This window comes from Trachinotus anak, unplaced genomic scaffold, assembly GCF_046630095.1.
Source record: "Trachinotus anak isolate AG129_WGS33_773 ecotype Australia unplaced genomic scaffold, CSIRO_AGI_Tana_v1 ptg000008l, whole genome shotgun sequence".
NCBI lineage: Eukaryota > Metazoa > Chordata > Actinopteri > Carangiformes > Carangidae > Trachinotus > Trachinotus anak.
The window spans coordinates 11,960,312-11,984,379 of NW_027273859.1; the positions used below are offsets into that span (position 1 = coordinate 11,960,312).

General features: G+C 41.6%; 2 protein-coding genes across 9 annotated transcripts in view; one reads left to right on the top strand and one right to left on the bottom strand.

Annotated features, from left to right (window-relative positions):
- Window positions 1-5,847, bottom strand: part of slf1 (SMC5-SMC6 complex localization factor 1) — a 29,015-nt gene extending 23,168 nt beyond the window's left edge. Inside the window, exons 1-13 of the mRNA XM_071482631.1 lie at window positions 5,578-5,847; window positions 5,065-5,176; window positions 4,236-4,314; window positions 3,853-4,078; window positions 3,593-3,746; window positions 3,310-3,438; window positions 3,086-3,151; window positions 2,399-2,545; window positions 1,895-2,064; window positions 1,596-1,730; window positions 1,208-1,361; window positions 807-975; window positions 319-464 (exon numbers count right to left, since the gene is read on the bottom strand). Coding sequence (XP_071338732.1) covers window positions 319-464; window positions 807-975; window positions 1,208-1,361; window positions 1,596-1,730; window positions 1,895-2,064; window positions 2,399-2,545; window positions 3,086-3,151; window positions 3,310-3,438; window positions 3,593-3,746; window positions 3,853-4,078; window positions 4,236-4,314; window positions 5,065-5,175 — 1,686 coding nt within the window. The 5' untranslated portion in view covers window position 5,176; window positions 5,578-5,847. The remainder of the gene's footprint in view (window positions 1-318; window positions 465-806; window positions 976-1,207; window positions 1,362-1,595; window positions 1,731-1,894; window positions 2,065-2,398; window positions 2,546-3,085; window positions 3,152-3,309; window positions 3,439-3,592; window positions 3,747-3,852; window positions 4,079-4,235; window positions 4,315-5,064; window positions 5,177-5,577) is intronic.
- Window positions 5,848-6,105: 258 nt separating this feature from the next.
- The window catches only part of kiaa0825 (KIAA0825 ortholog), a 112,231-nt gene continuing 94,268 nt past the window's right edge, over window positions 6,106-24,068 (top strand). For 3 of the 8 annotated variants that reach the window (XM_071482642.1, XM_071482648.1, XM_071482649.1), the window contains exons 1-6: window positions 6,106-6,498; window positions 9,829-9,965; window positions 17,017-17,185; window positions 17,430-17,624; window positions 17,741-17,926; window positions 18,184-18,508. In XM_071482642.1, the coding sequence (XP_071338743.1) occupies window positions 9,835-9,965; window positions 17,017-17,185; window positions 17,430-17,624; window positions 17,741-17,926; window positions 18,184-18,508 (1,006 nt within the window). In that variant the 5' untranslated portion in view covers window positions 6,106-6,498; window positions 9,829-9,834. Of the gene's footprint in view, window positions 6,499-6,650; window positions 6,709-8,713; window positions 8,822-9,828; window positions 9,966-17,016; window positions 17,186-17,429; window positions 17,625-17,740; window positions 17,927-18,183; window positions 18,509-24,068 lie in introns of all 8 variants that reach the window. The other 5 variants (XM_071482644.1, XM_071482647.1, XM_071482643.1 and 2 more) reach the window with 5 other exon arrangements.

A 24,068-nucleotide genomic window follows, 5' to 3' on the forward strand; every position in this document is an offset into this window, starting at 1 on the left:
AGAACATCTGTGTTTTATGCCTCTTTACCACAGCTCAAAAACACAGTGGAAAAGGAAAACTAAATGATTAAAACTAGTGTATTTATTAGAAGAATTTTAAATTAGTAATGTAGCTAGTTTATTATTATATATTAGTTTATTATTTTAATTGTTGCATTTTTACAAACATTTGTGTGTAGTTTTATCAGAATTTTACATCTGAACACTGAAGATGTGCATGTCTCAAATTATGAAACACCCATGCAATGCAGGACTAATGGAAGTAGTCTGAAAGTAATGGGAAATCAAATGAAGAACAACACACACACACACACACACCATTTTCTTGAGAGAGAGGGGTTCATCTCCCACAGTGAATCCGTTTCTGCAACAGAGATTCCTGAATATGGCATCAGCCATCACCAATTTAAGTCTGGTAGAGGAAACCCTGATCACCAGCTCAGCCAGAACAACTGGAGACACATCTGCAGGACAGATCAGAGGATCAGAAAGACAAAAAACATTTCCTTTAAGTGTTGGATAATTATAAATTCAGAAATTATGATGGCAATTTTTCAGCTATCCATTTTCACTTTTTTTCTAAAAGCAGTAGTAGCTAAAAAGTATCAATTCCACTTCTACTGTATTAGTCGTCTTGTGTTTAACACACACAGCACACAAAATGAAATTTAAAAAGGCGCTGCTACAAACTGAAGGCCAACATTTACACACTTCCCCAGAACTTTCTGGGGAAGTGAAAACTGATCAGACTAGACTCTTCTAGATATTCTTCTTATTCTGCAGTTTTTTCAGTTTTTATTTCATACCCTGGCTCATGACAGCAAAGTGCTCTGCTAGGTCTTTCAGGCCCTTTTCCACCAGGTTCTGATTGAGTTTGAAGTGCTGCTGACACCAGAACTCCACCAGCACAGACAGGATGTCCAGCAGGGTGTCCGCCAAATGCAGGCTCTGCTTCTCATTCCTGTCAGCATAGTCCTTCAGTGAAGATAAACAATATAGTCTTCAGGTACGACTTCAAACATAAGCAAAATCTAGGAATAATGCTGTAGAAGAAGAAGAAGAAGAAGCTGAAGCTTGTTGAGCATGTCAGATTTAAGAAATTGACCCATCTGGCTAACACAGAACTTTTGTTAGTTGTCTAATGCCTAAATATTAGTGAACACACCATCCAATTAGAATATCAATATAAAAATTCCACAGTCTTTACCTCAGCGGCGGCCTGCACCAGGAGCTGGGTTAGTTGTTTCACAGCTCGAGACAGCAGAGTGGAGCGCTCCCACACAGTCCAGAAGGTTCCATATAGTAAAGATCCTGACGCTGATGTCTGAGAGACTCCTGTTCTCTGAGGCAGCATAAAATCCCTGAGCCAGAGAAAGGCAAGGGTGAATGACGGAAGGAAAGACTAATAAAATGATGTCCTGTAAGAACAATGGCATGAACATTGAATTAAATGTGCAGTCAACATTACATACAGCTACTTGTTAAGTAGTATGCATTAATATTTGAACCATGCTCATGCAAGAAATATTAAAAGCATTAAATAAAAAACAAATAGGCGCCACCCGATCTCCCTCTGTGTATGTGTAAGGTGGTACCCAGTGGTGAGAGAGTGGAGCTCCCCCTGGAAGAGCCTGAGGAAGAAAGCCATGATGTCACTATGGAAATGTATCAGTGTTGGCAGTGCAGGTCCAGGGAGTGGGTGACAGGTGACCTCACTGGACAGGCAGTAACTGAAGAAATACACACATATAGAGAAGCTGTAAATATATGAGAAAATGACCTTTGATGGAAGAGAGGGTTTAAGCATATCTTGTAACTAACCATTTAAACAATTAAGTGTAGAATCATTTGTGAGAATAATTTAAGAAGAAATCTTATGTGGCATCAGGATTACCTGATGGCTGTCTCTAGAAAAGGCCAAAGACCCGCCTTACACCGAGGACACTGCAGCACCTGGGTGAAATATTTTTTCACTGGGCTGGGAGCCAGCCAGGGAGGGTTTGTAATGAGCAGGTTACTCATGACCTGCTGGAAATTTCTTAGGAAGACAGACGTGGCGTTACCCTGTGACATAATGAACACACAACAACTGAAGCTTGAGTGGTTTGATATTTGTATATCAAGAAATAATGTCAAACACAATAGACCTGCAATGGTTAACTGATTAATCAAAAAAAGTTATTGTTATTGATAATCAAAATAATTGTTAATTGCAGGCCTAAATTACATTTTAATTCATTGACACTGATCCCAAAATTCACGAGCTATAGCAGCTATAGAACCAGCAGCTATAGAAATTCAAAGATGTCATGGAGCAGGTTATACTTTCATACAGCCCCAGGGGCTCATGCAGCAGCAGCAGGTGGGGATTTCTGCAGTCTGGTAGTTCTGGTCCTACCTGCTGTGCGTATTCTATGAGGGAGATCAGGTACGTCACTGGTGGCAGCAGACCTGGGAACACAGCACTTTTGATTGAGTCCAAGGCTTCAGCGAAGAGACCGCACTCTATCATACAACCAACATTGCTGAAGTCTGTTTCTGTTGCCTGGAGGAATAAAAGAACAATGATGAAATGTAAGAGGTATATGGAAAGGAGGAGAAGACAAGGCACTCAAAGAGACAGGAGGCAGAGAGAGGAGATAAAATGTGAGGGCAGAAGGGTAATGGAAATAGGAAGTGAATGGGCATCAAAAGTTCCTGGGGGTCAGTTCTGACTGTCACTTATTGGCAAATAGCATCTGGACTCAGAGAGTACAGAATGGAAATACATGAGCACTTATAATAGCAATCTGATGGAGATCCACTTGGGTAAGGTATGGACAGGATGGTGGAGAGTATTGTTAATAGGCCTGCCAATCAAAACTTTCAGATCAGCTGACAGTAGTGGTTAAATCGGTGACCTCAGTATGATGCGCCCTTGCTCTAGATGTTGCTTTCCATTGAAATGTATGACATAAAGGAAATTGAATGACCTGATCTTCTTGATGAAACACGTAGTTATTTTAGAGATGTATGGTAGTGATAAGGGGTAAGGGGTGAGGGGTGGGGGGGGGGGGGGGGCTGAGGGGTATGTATGCATGTCTACCTGTGACTGTGGACGGTAAGGGTCATGGTAACCCAGAAATTCAAGGAAGCACAGTCTCTGCCGGCCCTACGGGAAAAGTTCTTATTAATAATGTCAAACGTACAAAGCTGCCAAAACAGGTCATTCAAGTGAGCAGAATGTTGACCAACCAACAGTGTATTAAATGATTACTAGAAACTATGCTTCAAAGCTTCTCTGCAACATGCTTCCACACACAAACAAACCTCCTGTTTGATGACATAGTCCCTGAGCTCTGTCTCCAGATTAGAGAAGTCAACATCAACAAAGCTGGCCTTCTTTGTCACTGCTGGATTTTCATCCGTTACAGCCAAATTCATATCAACCCAATTGCTCTGCCAAAGGAAAAGGGGAGGCAGTTTTAGACTTTTAAACAACATTTTCAAGCCAATATTCTTACACCCATTCTTACAAAAAAAGCTTTAATATGAACTGTTAAAGGAATAGGTTTGAGCGGCCATATCTTGTATATAAATTAGTCCGACTTACCCCAAAAAGGTGCTGGACAATGTGGTTCACAGAGTAGCAAGGAGCACTGTAGGATTTTGAGTTTTCTGTAACCGTTTTAGCCATTACATGAGTGATGGAGGCATGAGGGGGAGGAGGGTTGTGGTACACTTTGGCCCTGCCTGCTTTTAGCAGCCTGTGAAAAATTAAAGAATAATTTATTTATCATTATACTTTGCAGCTTTTATTCATGCATAGATGGATTGTTTTGATTTGTGATAGTATTTTTTGTGACTCCTCACCGTATGAACATGGCTCTGCGGGTGGGCTCTTGGACCATGAGGAGGACCCTCCAGCCTTGGAAAGCCCCTGTTAGTCTCCCACTGACTACCTTCTCCCTCCACTGCCTGGTAAGGTGGAAAGCAGACGTGGCACCTGTGGAAATGGCCACCTCATAGGGTCCCTCTGCGAGCCAGGAGCCATTCTTAACGCTGTCCAGCACATAGTCTGGAGTCACAACCCATTTTCCTGGTTCAGTCAAATGAAAGTGAGAACAGCAGTGTTGTATGTTAAGTGTTGGAGGTAGCTCAGTTGTCGGGCAGTCTTGAAAGAATCAGGGCAATCATATATAAATTATTTTTAAACATTCATCATTATTATCATTTTAATAATTATCCTTACTGACCTGCAGCACAGGCTGCCAAAAACTTTTCACTGGACGAAACCTTAGGGATTATGAGATGAGTGCTGGCATGCTGATAGACCTGGAAGATAATCACCACATCAATTTATAAACATGTAACACACAATTACAAAGATCAGACAACCAGAACTGGGTTTTCAAACTCATGTTCAGTGCAATTAATTCAATCAAAACTCTTCACATTTTTAATTAGTTTTTAATTAGAATTTGTTTGGAATAATTAAGTTATATAACAGAATTTTTTAAAATTACATAATGTGATCATTACGATACAAGTTGATAAATAATGATTCAGATTCACCGACCAACCCTACCTGCAGGAATCATTGCACAATTTAGGAATTTAAGCGAGCTATTTACATCATCTATCCAAAACTAAATTAACTATATGTAAAACCATAGCAGAAAAGATGCTACCAGCAATTCATTGGTATATTGGTATATTTAAATCACACAGAACCATCATTAAAAACAATAATAATGATGATAATTCAATTATTACTTGATCAACAGAACATTGACAGGATTCAGTTTTAATAGACAGTGGGACATTCATCAAGTAAAAGTGCTAAAATTTGCTGGTTATTCGAAAGATTTGCTTGATTTTCTTTATTTGGGTTTTCAGGTTGCTGGTGAGACTGGTAACCAATGTTAAGACATCACTGTGGCATCTCTGGTTAAGGTGTGGTGGGCATCTCATAGACTGAATTATTAAATTAATCGTAAATTTCAGTTCTATTCGGCAAAATATCTTAGGTTGAAACGGATCCGTCATTTCTCTCTACAGTGTTTTGGTAGGATCTCTACTCACTGAGCCACCTATGTATTTCCCACCCAGCTGCTGGATTCCCTGGACCAAAACTCTCTTCTTATCAAGGATCTTGATCCCAGAGATCTGGAATACATGTGTGCAGCTCTCCATCCTGTAGAAGAGACACACAGTGTACAAGAAACTTAATTATATGTTAAGTGACCTCATTTCTTTCACACAACTAATGTTGCAAATCGTGTTTGACTACATGGCTTGGATAGAAAAACAGGAAGAGAGATTTGGGTTGTCTGAAGTTCATGACACTCACACATGACATTAAACTTACACTTATGTGTGAGGATTTCATTTGACTAAACTAGTTCAGTTTGAGACTTACAACCTGCACAAAAAACAAAACAATCTGGATCTGCTAAAACTTTCTGCCACATGAACAGCACTCAACAAGCTCACACATTTACAGTCTCTGAGTTGAGGAAATGACCAAGTATCTGCGTCCTGTTCATTCATCACTGATATCCACTTGTATTAAAACACAGCTGACTGATCAGGTACCTCTATTATGAGTATGCCACCGATGCTGACTCTGCGTCCTCCCGGTTACATACAGGCGCGCCAAAACTCTGACACTGACACCGACATCCAGTGACAGTAGCAGTGTTTAGTGCCAGTGTTTGGTTGCCTCTTTCAAAAAAATGTGTTCAGCTTCGCGGACAGACACACATGGCGACTTTACTGATTAGTTTCATTAAACGGTGGATAAGTCTTAGATCCATATGCTTCTTCACCGCCCAATTGTCATGTGTTGACAACTCCACGGCACAGCTAACTATTTAAGAGAGGTTGAGATTTTTCATATATTAATATATTTTGTACGCACTACCGGGGTTTAAACGACAATGTATTCTACTAAAAACGTGTAAACATTTGTTAAGACCATGCTTTATATGAAAAAAGATGTACTATTCATTAAATTCATATATTATTCATTCACTCTGGAGTGAACTCTCCCTGTTTTGTTTGTCAGTTGGTCTGTTCCGTGGAGCGGAAGTTTTCATTGAGCTACTTCCGGGTTGTTGTCACGGACGCTTTCAGCCCCCGGAAACAACCAAAAGTAACTGGTTATCATACTGCACTGATTGATTAACGGAAATATCACATCGATCGATTACATTGGTTTGATTGTGACCGAGACTCTGCTTATGAAACCGTTCGTCTGTTTACAGAAAGCGTGCAGTGATCGGCTGACGTTCAGGGACAGTGACAGTTAAGCTTTCAATCACAGTCATTTAATTTTATTACGTAGTAGCACTTTTGTGGCTGAACTGTCTTGGTTTACAGCTTGGTTACAGATACCAGTTGTTGTCGTAGACAAATGTCAGCAGTAAGTAACTGCAAATGACGCTGGTCACATTTCCCCTACCTAAAATGGATTAATTTTTAATCGAGAGACGAATATAAAGGAGCTTGTAAAAGGTAAGATACACAAATGCTTCATGTGTTGTTGGTCACAGTAACGCTGAATCAGTGCAAATGTTCATGTTTCACGGGTCCCCTGTGAACATTTTGTAAAAAGATGTGTGACCTGTCAAAATCAGCAAATATAGTGTCAGTTCTTTGCCATGCAGAGATCATCTATTCCTATGATGTAAAGCATCTTTATCTGGTCAGAAACTTCACAAACAGGTAATTACTCTGCATTCAAAGCTCTCTCTCTCTCTCTCTCTCTCTCTCTCTCTCTCTCTCTCTCTCTCTCTCTCTCTCTGAGAAAGACTATGATATTAAAAAAGTATCAAATTAGCAATATTATCAAGCCCTCTGAAATGATTTTTTTACAATTACTGATCAACAACAATCTTTGGTTTATATTACTGTCAGTTGAATACATTTTGGTTTGCTGGTTGGACAGAAGTCAGGTCACATGGCAAAACACCACCATGCAAGAACAAATCAACAGCTCTCCCAGTGATGTGGTACTGTTTCAACATGTAGTTGTGGTTAATAACTGAAAATACTAGAAAAGACTATTATCAAATTCAAGTTTTACAGAATAAGAATCAAATGAGATTAATGCACCATCGTCCCTCTCTTTTAAACTGAAAACCTTTGGGTTTTAAACTGTTGGGTGGAGGTCAGACGCTTTTACTCAAGGGTCTGCTAAATTGGGATCACAGGTATTTTTCATTATTGTGACATTTTGCAGACTAAAAGACTGATCAGTTAGAATACATTTATTAATAATTTAAATCACTGTTACTTACAGCCCTATTGAGCACTATGCTGATATATTTACTTTGTACTTTCCACATTTTTCTTGTAGTTGTCAAATAAAACCATGCAACCTTTCTGTTTATGTAATTGTTGTCTATGTCAGTACTCAAGTTTACTGAAATCCTGACTGTTGGAATGCAGTAAGCTACACAATATGATCTGCTCCAGTGTGACAATATTGTCTTGTTTTTCAGTGTCTGTAATTGACTCATTGCTCAGGGTACTTTAATACTGTTGAATGATGATGATTATTCCACAAAACGGCAACAACAAGTAATATCAGGATTAAGTCATGAATTATTCATTCCTCTCAGTGTAAGCTAATCACACAGGCATTTGTTAGTTGTTGCTCTGCAGTTTTCAAACAATCTTACAGAACATATTTCAAGAAGATATTATGTCCATATATTTCCCTGTAGTAAAGAAAAAAAATGACCCACAACTTTTTATAACATAAGTGCCTCCTACATTTAGTAGAAATATCACTATATCAAATCTGATGAGACTAAAGCCCATCACTAAGCAGAAAGGAGTTACTGTAAAGAAGAAAATCAGTCAAACGCAGTGCAGTGTAACAGGGCCACATGGCTGTACAGTAACAGTGAAGCCATGTTCCCCCCTGGGTATGCATGAGATAGTTCTCAGCAGTATTGTGATTTTAGAATATGCACCTATTTAATTTATAATGTTTCCTTTACAGTAGACTGTTAGGTACCCCCTTTGAAATAATGTTGACTTTAACTTGACATGCTCTAAGTGGCTTTAAAGCGGCGGCCTGGGGGACGGGCTGCTAAATATTTCAGGACAAACTCATTACTGTAAATGGGCCTGTGTGTTCGCCTAGCTGGGGTAGACAGCAGCAACAGAGACAGGATAGTGATGTGCGTCAGTGTGTGTGTGTGTGTGTGTGTGCGTGCGTACATGCATGTGTGTATGTGTGTGACTGTGTTTCTTCCTGTGATCTAATAGCTGTGGAGTCGATGTCTGAGGCAGGCAGCGCCTGGCCCAGTTGTCCCTGTTGCAACACTGTGAAACACACAGGGGCTCCTCCAACATCTGCTTTGTAAAGAGCTAATGACAAGACAATAGAGACCGGATGATTTAAAGTATAGTACTAATGAGGCCCTGTGTGCTGCCTGGAGAATCTTGACACAGACACACTTGCATGTACACACCCTTGCTTAAGATAACAGATGATATGTTGGCACACCAAGAGGTAGACGCCCAGCAGACATTCAGTGTACATATTCAGACCTTCTGTCCATCTGCCTTTCATACACATAAAGAGAAGTGTGGGGCTGTAGACACTATTCAAAATTTACGTGTGCACACACACACGCACACACACGCACACACACAGCTCATATAATTACAATGTTAAGTTGCTAATCCATGGATTGAAAATCTTCTTCCCTTTCAGCAATGGCTGTGCATAGACCTCTTCTCAGGCACAGAGGGAGCATGATGATGAGGGGAAACAGTAAGAGAGAAGAAGAGAGGGAGAAATAATAAAGGACAAGCTTAACTGGTGAGGCTGTCAGCAGAGGAAAATAATATTTGTCCAGCTGGACAGGCCTTCCTTTGTGCAGACTAAATGAATGTTGAGCTTCCTGTCTGCCCTGTCAGGGAGAGTGGCATAGACTCTATGCAGCAGCGTAGACGAGGAGCGGAGTACAGGGAGCTGTTTGGAGTTTGACAGGGATTATTAAAATCAGAGCAGATGACGAGGAAGGGGCGAGAGGCGGAGTGTGAGAAAGCCAAATTGACACAGACACTCTCCATTACCTTCCACTTGACTCGTGTTGATGACAATGTTGATATGAGACCCAGCAACGCAGCACCAGCGTGGGATTGGCTGTTAGCATGAGTGTTAAGCACCACAGGGTAGGGGGGTGGCCCTCAGTTCTGAGAGACGTAGGGAGATGAGTTGTTTATTTAAAGCCTTGACTGAAGATCATCTCACCTCATTGTTTATTTATTTGGTCTATTTTTTTTCCCCCCTGTGTTAACTCACTCTTGTGTCAGTAGGTGGAAATGGTTAGAGTCTGAGGCGATGAATCTTGATCGGGGTCACCTCCTATAGCAAATGATTTTCTGAGGAAAGAGGAAGAGAACTGGAAGAAATCACTTCTGTTGATGATAAGCTTCCTATTATTTCAGGCCTCTCAGATGCAATTGATTTGTGCCTCATAATAAGACTGTTTGAGAAAGTTTCAAATTATTATAGACATGTGATGTGGATGTGTACAGTGTGTGTGTGTGTGTGTGTGTGTTTGTCTGTAAATGTTTGTGGTTAGACAGATGTCTATGACAACACCACACACCAGATCACACACTGGTAGTCTACACTGTTGATTTAATCCTGACACTGTGCTGTCTTTTGCATTATTTTGTATTATACACACCATGTATATTGTTTTCAGTGCTATAAGGCCTCTCTCTCTCTCTCTCTCTCTCTCTCTCTCTCTCTCTCTCTCTCTCTCTTTCTCTCTCTCTCTCTCCCTCTCACTCTCTCTCTCGTTCCTTTTCCTGCAGAGCAGTATGGAGTGGCCGGGGGATTTTCCTGATGACCATGCCTTTGTGGAGCTGCTGGTTCCAGGGGTTTCCAGTGAGCTGGACTTTGAACAGTTTCTGAAAGATACAGAGGAGAAACTCAATCTCAATGCCAGCAGGTCAGCCAGAGCAGTAAAAGCATTGACTTGATATGCCACCCTGATCTTTCTGACCTAAAATTAGAATAGTTCTGTCATTTCGTGTTTTACCCCTTTTCTTAGAGTTTCACATCCTCCAATGGCTTTTACTTTGGCTTTTCATCAGTTTTAGAATTCAGGATGTCAAAGCCAGACTGAAAGTAAGTACTGCCCCTGCTCACAAAGAAACCCCAAATAAGAAGACATGACTATAACAGTGAAGTTTTTAAGGCAGATTGTTTTTGAGGGATTATTTTCTGGAGGAGGCGTCCAATTCTCTCTGTGGATGTCAGGTGAATGACAGGAAGCAGAGTGCAATATAATGCACAATTCAGAGTGAGAACACAACACTGGCACAGTGACATAAATGTTAAACAGTAACTTTGACAAAACATAATTAAAGCTTCATGTCTACTTTGATGGGTTGTATTAATTCTCAGACAATTTTCAAATATGTGTAAATTCTGAACTGTGGGAAGATTAAGATTAAAAAATGTCTCACTCTGAAGGTGGGAAAACAAGCTCTGATGTTTTTTTTTTTTTTTTTTTGCTGACTACCACTGAGAGAGGTTTGCAGACACCAGCAGGAATCATTTTAAAGAGAGGGAGCTGCCTGCATGACTGACAGACCTAGAAAAAAAAAAACACACCAGTAATATTGTTTACACTTGTGGCATATGGCAGTGTTCGCAAGGTAGAAATATGAAATCATGAGAAAGTTGAAAGACTGCATCCATCTTTATGTTGGACTGATTTACCTTCTATTTATCTCTGCCTCTCCATCTTTTTCCTTGTAACTCCACAACGTCTGATCATGTAAATCTCCTGAATCACACATCTGTGTGTTTGATTTATAAAAATCTTTGTATTAGTTAGTTTGTTTTTTGAGAACATTCTGCAGACTCATTTAAAGAGAGAATAGTAACGTAAACACACTTTCGTTTATCTGTTACCTGTCATGAGCTCAAACAAAAGTCCACTGCCTGCTTAAAAACATAAAAAATACTGAAACTACATAAATAATATAATAATAAAAATAATACATAATTTCATTTAGACTAAATGGATAAATATCAGTGATCCTCAGTTTTAGCTAAGTAGTTGGACTAAAAGGATCAAGAGAAACCTAGTCAGCAGGTTGTCTGTAAAGTTTTCTGGCCCTATACACAGATGTCTAACAGAGTATGTAGTTGATATGCAGTACAACCGAAGACAGACCTAAGACTGTAAGTGTTACTGTAGCAGCAGTGCAGAAAACTGAAAGGAAAGATCATCACTGTGGCTGCATAGTCTTGAATCTAAAATGCAGTAATTAAAGCCACAGTCTGATTACAATTGACTCTGAAACTAAAGTTAATACATCATTTTCCACAGCTGAACAGTAAAATCCAGACACATTTGCGCAGTAGGAAAAAGTGAGCTGACATTGACTGTCCTTGTACTGTGCACTATGCACAACAAAAATTGATGTGGCAGTGTCATATTAAATAGTGTCTTAAATATATACAAGCCTTGGTGCAAACATATGGCAGTGCAGAGGGAGAAAGCTGCATGTAGTTATAAGAGTTAGATGAACCACTTTTTTGCAGTGTAGGTAACTTGTTCGACTCAGCCTGGATTCCTCTAAAAACACTGGTTTTTCATGTGCGTGTAAATGTAGACTGTTGGATTTCATCTATTCAACATTGCTGAGGACTTTCACTGAAATTAAAGTGTGTGTGGTTTCTTTCTATTTCTCTCTGTGCTCATGATTGAGCTGGTGGCATTGAGATTCAAAAAGAGGCTTTTTATCAAACTTTAAGAATTATCTTACAATATTCTTAACATTTAGGGTCAGGTATATGATATCATGACATGAGAGGAGAGTCATTGTTGGTGGTTCAGTTCTATTAGTTACTCGAACAATCCTGCCATCATGTGTTACAGTAGAAAGTACAGTTAAACAAGCTACATTTGATTTTTTTTTTTCCTGTGCACTGTCGTTCAAGACTGAAATATAGATGTCTGTCAATGATGGCACACAGGATAGTTGGAGAGCAAAATAGATTGATAAAGAGAGAGACATGGGGGGGAGAAAAAGAGAAATCTATATTTCAGGTCTTTTATCGTTTGTGGCGTTGTGAGGCTGAGGGCAGATGATGAAGGACAGGCTAAATGTAGCAAGTGAACAAAGCCTCACTCTGGCACCATTAGTGTCTGGGACTCATCCCTTCCTCACTCTCTCTCTCTGTCTCCCTCCCCTTCTCTCTCTTTCTTTCCTTCCTCCTTCTAAATGGGAACATAATAATTGAAGATTCCACATCTTGAAACGAAAACCCTTGGGTAGGTAATTCAAGGCTTATTACTGAAGGCCGGGCCATTTTTCTGCTTTCTAAGCATTAAAGGGTTATTTTGTGTTCCTGCAGATGGGAGAGGGATAACCATTATGAGAACAAAGCGTCCAGATAATGGAGAATGGGGCTAAAAATAAGGCAATCCTCCTCTCGCCGTGGGGGACCACTGGTCAGTATCTCTGTCAGGCTGCAGCTAACTTCCTTCCAGACTTCAGGACAGCCCTTTTACTGTCAGCACACATCCAGGCGAGCAAAATCTTGCAAGGCCCCTTTTCTGCCTCGACCAGGGTGGGCTGCAGATATATAAACCCAAACACACATCCACAGCTCACTCACCTGCTGCCTAATTGACTTATCAGTGTCTGGGACAAATTACGGAAGTGGAGGAGAGGAAAAGGAAACCGAGAAATGGGGGAGACAGAGCTGCTTACACCCGTGAAGGACTTCAACCAGTTTATGGGTCAAAGTGACTGGCCTGCTCCCAGTTCTCAGATGTCAGAGATTTTCCTAAGAGCTACTCCCTAATTGAAGGAGATTAAGATAGGCTGACAACGGAGCTGGCTCCCCCAAATTGAAATGCTGTAATCCATTAGTTTTCATCAGATGGGACAGTGGCGCGGTGCAGGGCTTGCTAGGGAATAGTGTGCCACCAGGAAAAGACCTCTAATGAAGTGTCAGCACAGGCCTGCAGGCAGCAGTCAGGCCTCCAGTTTCACACTGGCAAGGCAAATGGCTCTCACTAGTCGCCTGCCAATCTTGATCAGGGTACAATATCAATACTTTTAAATTTGATTCTCTGTGTGTGTAAGTACATTTGGTGGTCAGGATTTTTCATGCATATGCAAGCAGTTGGAGTTGAAAGTAAGCTACAGTAAAATATTGTGCAAGGTTCCCTTTCAGTGAACAAAAATACTCATCTGTAGTACTTGCAGTATGTAGTTGATTTTGTGTTTAGCTGTGCGTGACACGTGTGTTAAGTTAGTATATCAGTTGTATCGGTTCTCCGGTATCGTTGGCTGAGCTGGGTGGCTGGGGGGCTGAGGGCCGAGGGCACTAAGTGGCCGACAGGCTGGGCCAGAATGGGATCTGTTTTCAGCCTGTTCATTCAAGCCCATTCACTCCCTTTCCCCTCACAGAATGGGGCCCTTTGATGGAGGAGATATTTAGTTCTCAGGCGGCTGGTTTGGCACTGACTGGATCTGGGGCTTATTTGAAAGGGATCTTCCTGCCCCCGTTGCCTCCAACCCCCCACCTCCTGTAGGCGAGCGGAGGGGAGCAGAGCGCGACAGACAGACAGCCCCACAGCAGCCCACCCACACTAAATTAATTCTGACAAGGAACTTAAGATAACGTCAAAGCGCTGACTAATCGCGGGATTGGGTTTCTGTAAGTCAGGGAGCTGTGAAATGTGCCATCATATCTAATAAAAGACCTCCGGTTGCTTCCTTTTCTCTCAGCAGTGGTGAGGGTTGGGGGGTGCACGGTTGCGGTGTTGACTGTCGAGGTAGACCGGTCTGAAAAACAATTAGATTTCACTTTAGCAGTGCAAGTGTGAGTATGTGTGTGTGTCAGGGTAAGATGATTGGCATGTTTGTCAAGAGGTCTGAAGAATCTTTTCTTCCCAGTTTCCTCTCCCTCTACTCTCATTCTCTGGGTCTTTTGTTGAGTTCTGCTCCACTATTTTTGCCATTACGGGTTGGTCCATTGTCGTCTTTACTCAGAAACTTGAATGGTTTTATTTTCTGTGACTCCTCTGTTTTCTACCCATTTTTACTTTCCTCTTCTCTCATTCTCTTTCTGTCTCTTTCCCTGGCGTCTGAGCTGTTGGCAGTAGAAGTCATCAGGTTCGGAGCTAATCCTGCCAAGTTGATTAGGCTGCAAGTAGCTTTCACGCCAGTGGGCAAAAGGTCACAACATTGCAGAGAGCTGGATGGACTTCTTGACACAGACCATCCACATTGACTTTATAACTTACAGCACAAGGCCCTAAGGAGGGGTAATTGAAAGGCGAGAGTAAAGAAAAGGAAATTAGGAAAGTAAGAGTTTTGAGGAGAAAGAATGAAAGGAAGGGGGGTGTTGATAGGGGGGATGGTGAAGGCAAGGCTTGAAAATATATCTGAAGCAAGTGCTGTTGCTGTAGCCATTAGAGTACATTGTTTTGTTGAGTGAAGGCAAGAGTGAGATGATTGGAAGTGGAATGAGTATGAAGCTTAAAAGCCATTCTCCTTCCTGTCTTTGTCCATGGCCACACATGTGTTTCAACTCAAACATCTATTTCTGTTGTGTCCACATATGGCACAGTTGAGTCCCAGAGACTGCAGTAACATCTCACTGAGTCCTGGGCTAACAAGGTGGATATCCTATGAAGCTGCAGTTTAATCTCACCTCAATGAGTTTAGTCTACCTACGGTTTGTGTTTTTAATGAACTTCAGAGTCAGTGAAAAGTGAGCTACAGATGGGAGGCCATTTGAAACCTGCTGTCTATGTGAAGTCCTGGGGTAGAGCCCAGAATGAACATTCATGTTTATGACGTACTATAAACACACATACAATGCTCTGTGCTGCCATTTAATCTACAGTGAGGTTTCATTGTGAGGCATGGCATATGACAGAAATCTATGCTAAAATTACATTTAAAATGTATATTATTCCTGCATTTATTATTAAATGTATGTTTCCTTTTATATTGTGGCCACCCTACGTGACCTTAAAAAAAAGGAAGAGAAAATATTGTTATTTTAAGTGTACTTCAAGTACTTTTTCTCAAAAAGTCATTGCTATATTCTCCTTAGGGAAAGCAAAGTCAGAGGTCACACAAACAAACCCCCATCTGAAAAGTCCTTTGTGTTGTTTGTCTTGTTGTGGTGTCTATTAATTTTACACATAGTGCCATCAGCAATCCTGAAGCACGCTGGTTTTGCTTGGCCCTTGCTGAAGCTGTGTTTTACAACTAGTGAGCTTTGTGCGAGCATACTTAAGAGTTGATGCGCTCACACAATCTGTCACACATTAATGCAATCTTTCCTTCACAATGTTCATACAAGGAAAAGCATGAACATGTACAGTAATACTGAAAAACACACACACTCACACACACTGTAAGGTTAAAAACCTGATAAAGGCCTACTTTAATGAAGGGTGGTATTGACTTGCTGAAAATCACTCCAACACAACCATTTTATAATCTGGGTTTCTGTCAGTCAGCAAGTTAGTGTCAAGAGAATAAAGTGAGATGCATCATTTGGCCTAAAGAAGAAGAAGAAAAGAGAGAGGGACGAACATAGTTAAAGAGGGAGAACGATAGCATTAGGCAGTGTTCAATCTAGGGGATAGTGGTTTGTAACAGTCTATAACATTTTATCCCCTTGCGTTTTTCCCCACTGAAACGAAAGTGTGTCAGTTTGAACGGTTATTTAATGTGTTGCCATTGTAAGACATCTGGATGCGTTCATGGCCCAGAAGCAGGCAGGAGGTGGTTTATAGACCTGCGGTAGGGGATGAGCAGGGATGTGCATTGGGGAAAAGACACTTTGGCTTAGTACCATGTTCACAAACACACATACACACATTCACACACAGTCACACACACATGTTTGAGGGACAGAGATGTAACTGCTAATTAATATTTTCATTATCTGTTGAATATTTGTTGTGATGTATCACATTGCTTTGTATTGTTTGAAAAGCCATCAAAAAAAGTGACTTTGTGCACCCATGCACAAAGCCACACATGAACACAATAGCAGCGTTCACAACACCATAACATGTTTAATTATGCAGGTATGTAGCCCTATACACACACACACACACACAGACATGCACACTGTCTTACATGGATAAATATATATGCATTGATTTGCATGGAAATGACTAAACATGTCGAGCCCAAAGATGTCATTTCTAATCTGTCATATTAAAGGGGAAACGGAATAGCTGATGCAGTCTGTTAAAATCAAAAGCGCTGTGTTTGTGTTGTGTGTGTGTGTGTGCGTGCACGCATGTGTGTATATGTGTGTGTCAAGGGGAAGAGTAAGACGTGAAATGGCAAGAAGCGTGTGTCTCAGATGCCTGCCGACGCCACTTCACACCAGATGCTTAGCACACACTCACATACTGATATATCGATGTCTGTGTTCATTACTGTTGATGCTTCAGTATCTGTCTTCTCACGGTACAGACACTGAATGGGAGTGAGGGAAAGCTAAATGTGATGTGTTGTGTAGGTCCATGTGTATCTTCAATATGGTGTAAATGTGTTTGTGTGATTGTATCGTGACTTGTTTTCTGTATTGTTCCGGTGTGTAGCAGTGTCTTCATCTGGGTATATTCGAATGACTGGGGGTGCACTTAATCTCTCAACAGTCAGTCTCCTCACTGGCCCAGCAGATCTTGACAGTCAAACACTTTGTTCAGTCGTGACTGGGTAAGGGAGGAGTTAAGATTAACAGGAACATGTTGGCTGTGTGCTGGTAAACATGGCATGTAGGAGAATATCAGATGGACCAGCTCTTTCTGCATTCTGCATTTTACTCCTTTCTGTTGAAATTGAAATTGAAAATGGGCTGTTTTCCCTACTCTGTTTTCTAAGTCAATATTTATTTTGCTTAGTTATTTTGTCTTTTACTCTGAGCTTGGTCATGCAAACTGTTTCATAGACCTCAGCTCTTAGACTTACACATCACATCTCCTTATCACTCAGCATTGAACAGCAGCTAAAGGAGATCCAGGCCAAAATGGGAGACTCTCGAACAGGGGAACGTCCGCCGAGCCCTTCAGAGTGCCTGCAGTGGTTCAGCCTCAAAATGCACAGCAATGTCAGGCCTGTTACCACAGGACATCAGGAGCTCATGGACTTCCTCAGAGCTTTGGTAATATATCGCATTGTTACTAACTGGCGATAATGATAATAATAATATGTAACAAGAATTTGGCTTCAAAATATTTTCATAACTTTTGTACGAAGACCCTTCATATTCTGGCCTTTTGGGTCAATTCTGCAATGTTGTGATGTGGTTAGTGAAATACTCTATTGTACTACACTGTCTCATAACTTCAGCTAGTTTTCTTCTTCCTCCAGTGAATTAAACATCTTCATTCCTCTGTTCCATTCAGCAACAGTACCTGAGATCTGAAGAAGAGGGGAAAGAGGAGGTGACGCTTCAGCTGCTGCTAAATCTGTCTGCCCAGTGTGGTGTCTGCTTTCCTTGTACCCCTTCTTCTTCCCCCTCATCTTCCTCTCTTCATCCTCAACTGACTGCCTCCTCCAGCTACTTGGTACACACAGTCAGAGATGATGCTTCATTAGAGGTAATACATTCAATTCCGTTATCGGGATAACTTATTTTATTGAGCAGCTGAATGCATTGAAAAGAAGATCATCAGTGTACTTTTGAACTTACCCTTCATTTTATTATTTCCTTAAGATCCAGGAGGCATGGGATGATGTGCGTCTCCAGCTGCGCCGCCACCTGCTGGACCGGCTGTCTTCCCGCAGCCCAGAGCATCCTGGAGTCAGCCAAATTTCCGTTCTGTCCATCCCTGAACGGGTCTACTGTCTGCAACAGCTGTTCTTTCTTTATCCCGAGTCTGAGGTGCTCACACATTACCAGGTGCGTTGAAGTGGTGAAAATGCAATCATTAAAAAAATCTTGTGAAACATCATGCTTTTTTATTTTCTGTATGAAATAAATTTCTGTTTGTGTTTAAAAACATATGTTGGCGAGTGTCTCTCTGCCATAGTTTAGTCATGAATTATGATGTGTCTTAAATGCCACACCAACACTTTCAATTTGCAGCACCAATATGATACAGTAGCATACCAACAGTGATTTTACAAGGATGTATTATTTTGATTTTATCTATCCAGGCCATAAGAAGCCAATCTGTGCAGGTTATTCTGCACTCGATTATGAGCTCCAGCCCAAGTGGTGAGACTGGCTTTGACAGACTGGCTCTGGGTTTCCGCTTTGTGATCCCAGCTCTGACCCAAGCCCTCACAGAGGAGCTCCAAGTTCTCTCAAGACTTGCAGAACCGCACACTATGCTTGGTTTCCTCAATGCAGCTTACCTCAGCACTGTGGCCCGAGAACTGTCCTCCCTGGTTGAGAGAGAATGTGAGATGGCCTTGAGGGACAACACCACCCTTAGTGGCAAGATAAAAAAATATTCAGCCAGGTCCCGTGCAACTGTGGGTAAGTGGCTCTTTTAAAATATTTTTAAATATCTCATAGTTATTTATTCTCTTTGCTGATTTTGTTGTCTTTCTTCTCTCCTTATTGTTAGTAGTTCTTAAGAGTTCATTTAGATGTGCCAATTTTACTTTTCTGTTGCTTTCCAACTGTAGTGTGCAGTGATCTGAGCCAGAGCCAAGGCCTCTGTAAGTGATTGTCAGTAACTACTGGTCCCATTGTAATTGCTTTCTTTTTACTGCTCTCATTCCCATCTGCCTTAGTTTTTTCTTTTACAACAAAAAGAGAGTAGCAGCATTTCCAGGGGCCAATGCTTCTTTTGAAACTACTAAACTACTTCTAAACACTATTTACCACATACACAATACACCCTGGTTCCAAGAAAGGTTCAAGTCATATCCAAGCTCTGTTGACAGTGTGTTTAAGCCAGAGTTAATTTACTTCTTCAACTTTTCAACCTAAGGCAACATGTCATATATTATCCTGGCCAACGGCTTTAGTGTTGACAACCATAGCTCTGCTCTTTACAGGAATTCCATAACAAAGAAACAAGACTAGGTCAAAACCTAGTATATTGCTGAACCACCTATGGTCAAATCCTGATTTTATAATGATTTTATGACATCCTCTGAAAAAATCACCAAACACAAATTAAAGACAGGGGTGCTGTGCTGTGAATTCAGCTATATTTACTTATCTTACCTATAGCGACAGAATATTGTTCTTATTTTGTCTCTCACACAGCCTCTGTCTGGAACCACAGTAGTTTCACCTTTATTTACCTCAACTCCAGGACGTAACAGACTTTTATTGGAGGCAGGTCTTTATTTCTAACTTCCTTTGTTTGATATGTATAATTGGTCATAGCAGTATTTTAGTATGAAGCCTTGTTTTCTGTCGCCCACTTTGCTGTGCCAAAGCTACTGCAATACATGTCAGTACAAACTTAAAACTTCCTGTAAGCGTTTCAAATTAAAAGCTCTCCAGCATTTCAATGGGCAGAAACCCTTTATTTTCTTAACAGGGCTTTTATTGCTGTGCTGCAGTAAGCATATTGCCTCATCTGTTGTTCACGTTATTCACATCTGCTAGTTTCTTTAGAGGTTACCAATAGCTTCTCTCTCTCCGTCTTCTCTCTCTTGCTCTCCCTTTTCTGTGTGTCAGATGATTAGTTATTCCTCAGTCTCCTTTAGTAATAATGATACATGTAATAAAAGTAGTTTATTTGCCATAATGGAGTGTATTGGAAGCGCTCCTCCGCTTCCCTGTAGTTCCCAAGCAGCCGGGAAACCAGAGCAGCTTGGTAGGCTGCCTGTAACAAGAGGTGTAGCCCTAAGCCCCTGGTCAGCATCTATACATGGTCCAGCCTTGTACTAGGTTTATACCCAGTCTTGTTTGAAAAAAAGTCTCTGAATCTAGTGACAATGTGCTAAGTTGGCAACACTGCAGGCTGTAAACAGCCCGCTAATAGAACCTGTTTGCGCCAAAACTCAGTGACGTAGCATTCGGCTGACCAGGGGTGGAAATATGATCACTCAGTCAGTCAGTGACATTCCAGATTATAGGGCTGGCCTCACTGTTGCAGTCCAGCCAAAAACAATCTAAATAAAGTTGATAAACTTTATAGGAGGAGCAGCAGTGGGTGGAGAAAGAGTAAGGGCAAGGTTAAATATTCTCTCCACCTTGTTACACATTGGGATGGATATTTGAGAGAAAAAAAAACTGTATGAGGAACTTTTAATATTTGCCCCTAATGCAGAATGTGTCACTGACTCCTGCAGCGATGTTACAGACTGAGACTAGAGACGAGCACAGACCCTCACACGCCGTGTCACTTTTGATACTTAATTCCTCCCATATTCTCTTTGTCTGCTTCATATTGGCCTATTTACGGCTTGCTGAGGGTAAAGATTCACAGTAAAAAAAAATGTAAAGTGTGTGAGCCATTGTTTACTTTTTCAAAAATGGTGCACATGTCAGCTTCCCTGCGGAACGGGGAGAAGAGTGCTTTTACATCTGCCATTCTTCGATAAACACACCACCAGCCTTGCTTCTTTTTCTCCCCTCTCTCCCTCCCTCCCTCCACCTCTCTCTTTCCATCTCCCTCTCTGGTTTTTACTTTCCCTCTCCTTAAACGTGAGATGAGAGGAGGCAGCCAGGATAATTGGCCATGCGTCAGTTGGGCTGTTTGATCACGTAACGCGGCGGAGGCTACACACCTACGTGCCGCTCAACAAACCGTCAAATGTAGCACCGGAGGCAGAACACGGCTCCAAAGGGAGCGGGGGACCCGTGCTGTGTAATGATGGTAAAATGGAGCAGTTTTGCCTGTGCTGGTTTTACGTGTGTGTGTGTGTGTGTGTTTGTGTGTGTATGTGTGTGTGTTTGACTATCAGCTGCAACACAGCTTTGAGGGCTACAACTGGGATTACATTTTTGTTGTTCATGTTTTAAGTCCCCCCAAAAAGCTCAAGAACCCACATATCCACCACCCAAACGCCCGTGGCTCCTAAAGAGCAAAGCTTGAACATTAATGCATAATCTGCTTTCACACTTTACTGTCTATACTACAGTATATGCCATGCCCATAATTGTCAAGACAATTATGACAGTGGTAAAGAAAAAAAAAGTGATTCTATTTTCATGAGCATCAAATGACTCCTTAGATCTCTCCCTCCTTCCCTGCTGTGTTATTGTTTATTTCTGCCGTAGAGGCAGGCGGTAGGTATATTTTGATAAGAGCCATGCCGGGGAGACTGTGCAGGCTCCCAGGGGAGAAGCACTGTCTGTAGCATCAGCCACTGTCAAACCACTGAACCATTTAACAGCGTTCACGGCAAGATCTGCCTCCTCTTTTAACCCCACCGACTCAAAGGTAGGCTCTGACATTGCACCTAGACAGATGTGAAGGGGCTAGGCCCTTTATTTTTTCTACCTCTTGTTCCCCCCTTTTCCTTTACTCCATCTCTCGTGCATCCACTTCCTCTCTCTTTTTCTTTTCTTGTCTTTTTCCAATTTCCTCGTAGTTTTCCAAGTGTAATGGGGTGAGCAGTGGGACAGGGGAGTGTGCTAGACAGGTTGGCTGGTCAGGAACAATACAAGCTTTAAACCTTACTGACACACCTCACTGAGTCCGCAGGGGAGTGGGTGGGCCAAGTCTGCATGTCACTGTATGTGTGTGTGTGTGTGTGTGTGTACGCTGCATTTACCAAAATAAAGAATATACTGTAATACTAAAGTTTTTTTTCAGTGCTGTTAGCTCTTCAGAGTTATGCTGAAATAAAGGTTAAAGGCCACCACTTACAGTTTTCATACTTTTCAACAATCATTCAAATTATCCAACTTTATGATTTACTACATTTAAAGCTGAATTTGGTCAAATTTCTCCATAGAAATAATTGCACACTTTTTCTCTCAACAATGTAGCTAGTTATTGCTCTTGTTAATACAATTTCTGGTCACACAATTTGGATAACCTTCACATAAGGTTGGAATGATTCTGTGTAGAGAGATGCACCTGACACCAGTGCAGAAACACCAATACTACCAAAACCATTTGCTGTGGTGCATTTTTAGTATGTTTGTACCTTTTTGCCCTGTGTGTGTGTGAGTGGCTATGTAGGTGGATAAGCATGTGTACACGTGTGTTTTCATTCACCTTCAAGCATGTGTCATGTGCACATGTCTGCCCGTTTGTCTTTAAGTCCATGGTAGTGTGTGCACTAATTTCAGGCTTACTTAGAAAATTGTGCGATCAAGAGTCATTTAATACCTCCCTTTTAAAAATGCATCATTAGATTTCCATATGGCATCAGTTATTTGCATATGTATGCATAGGAGATCCGTGTTTTTGTAGGACATCAAAAGCTTTCATTCCAACTTCATTGCATACACACATACAATTTACGACTTAACAATCGACCACAGGGGTGATGTCGAGGTTGTGAAATTCTGTTCAAACACTTCACAACCCCATTCTGATAGCACTGATTTGAATTCCACTTCCACTAATTTCCCCATATGACGACGTTGGCAGCTCCCTATAGATAAAAAAAGGATTGAGTTAGAACATGTATAGCAAGCACATTCACCCCCACTGCAAACCTCCCCCCCTCGCCCTTTCTGGCTCTTTGAACTCTTTCTCAGAGAAAGCACAGCAGCCTATTCAGCGGGGAGAGAGGTTCTGTAGTGACGCGAGATAGCTAGGCTGAGGCTCTGACTGGCATTGGAGGTGCTTGTGGGGATTGAGGCTACTTGGGAATGGCGTTTGTTAATATTTAATAAGAGCAGCTCCTCTCTAGATCATATCTCTGCCTGAGTTTATACACACTGTCAGCCAGGGACGTGCACCCGCATGCTGCCATGTAATTATGTGCAAGGTAAGAGGGTTTGTGTGTGTGTCTGTATGTACACGTGGCGTGATGCTTCCAGTTTATGGATGATTCTTTTTTTTTTAATTATTTTTTTTATTTTTTTTTTTTATGCCACTCTCTTCCTGTCCTTGTAGATGCTGAGAGGGCCTTGTTTAAGAAAGTTACTACACAAGCAAGTGGTTGTTTACTAATCTTAGTGAGTAATGAGAAGAGCTGGGTCTTTGCTCTCTGGTTGTGTCCATGTGTGTGTGTGTGTGTGTGTGTGTCAGTGTTCATTTTTTCTAAATCATGGTCCAATGAAATAACAGAAAAGAATATGTTTCATGGCCCTTGAGAATGTGTATTATGCATGCCATTTATTTTTTCCCCCCATTTCCTCCGAGTGGTCACAATAGCTTTTGTGTATCACTCTTGAAAAGCTCAAGGATATGAACATTTTCCTGGCACCTTCTATTGAGAAAGCACTGACAAAAATGGCTGGCTTATTGAGAGCAGCCAGCACTTCGTGATGAAGAGTCAGTGTGATTCGCCGAGGGCTTGAAAACAATAATGTGAACAAGGGCACTAAACAAGTGGGTTTTAATGAAATGCTCCCATCAAGACAATACATTCCTCAGTGTTCTTCACCCAGGCTGCTTGGTTCAAGTACGCAGAGGAAGCCAGAGAAATCTTAACCCTTGTCTTACTGTCACTGCAATATTCACCACAAAGACAGACACAAACAAAAACAGACACAGAGGAGGACAGAAAAACAAATATGAAACAGAAGACAGTTTGCCCTGATTCTCTGTCACAACAAATACGCCACCATCACAACTTCACCTCCTTCTTGGTACGGCAACTTAATTGAGATATCAAATATTGCCACTTTCCCCTTCTGTGAAGGGCAGGTGGCCCCTGCTGTGGACTGGTTGGACAGCACCCAGGGATAGAGCCACCAGAGACCAGGGCTTGGGTAATTTGTGTGTGTGTATGTGTGCATGCGTGTGTCAGAGTGTGTATTGGGGGAATCACAGCAGGAGGCCTCCCATAATAAGGCTGTCTGAGCGAGCAGTGGGCCGCGACTGACGAAAAGGACCCCAGCTGTCACAGGGCCTGGCAGGCGGTCCACAGTGGCTCGTAGCCTCCTTCTACCCACACACGCACACATACAAGCACAGAAGCACCCCAAGGCACCCACACGACCCTGC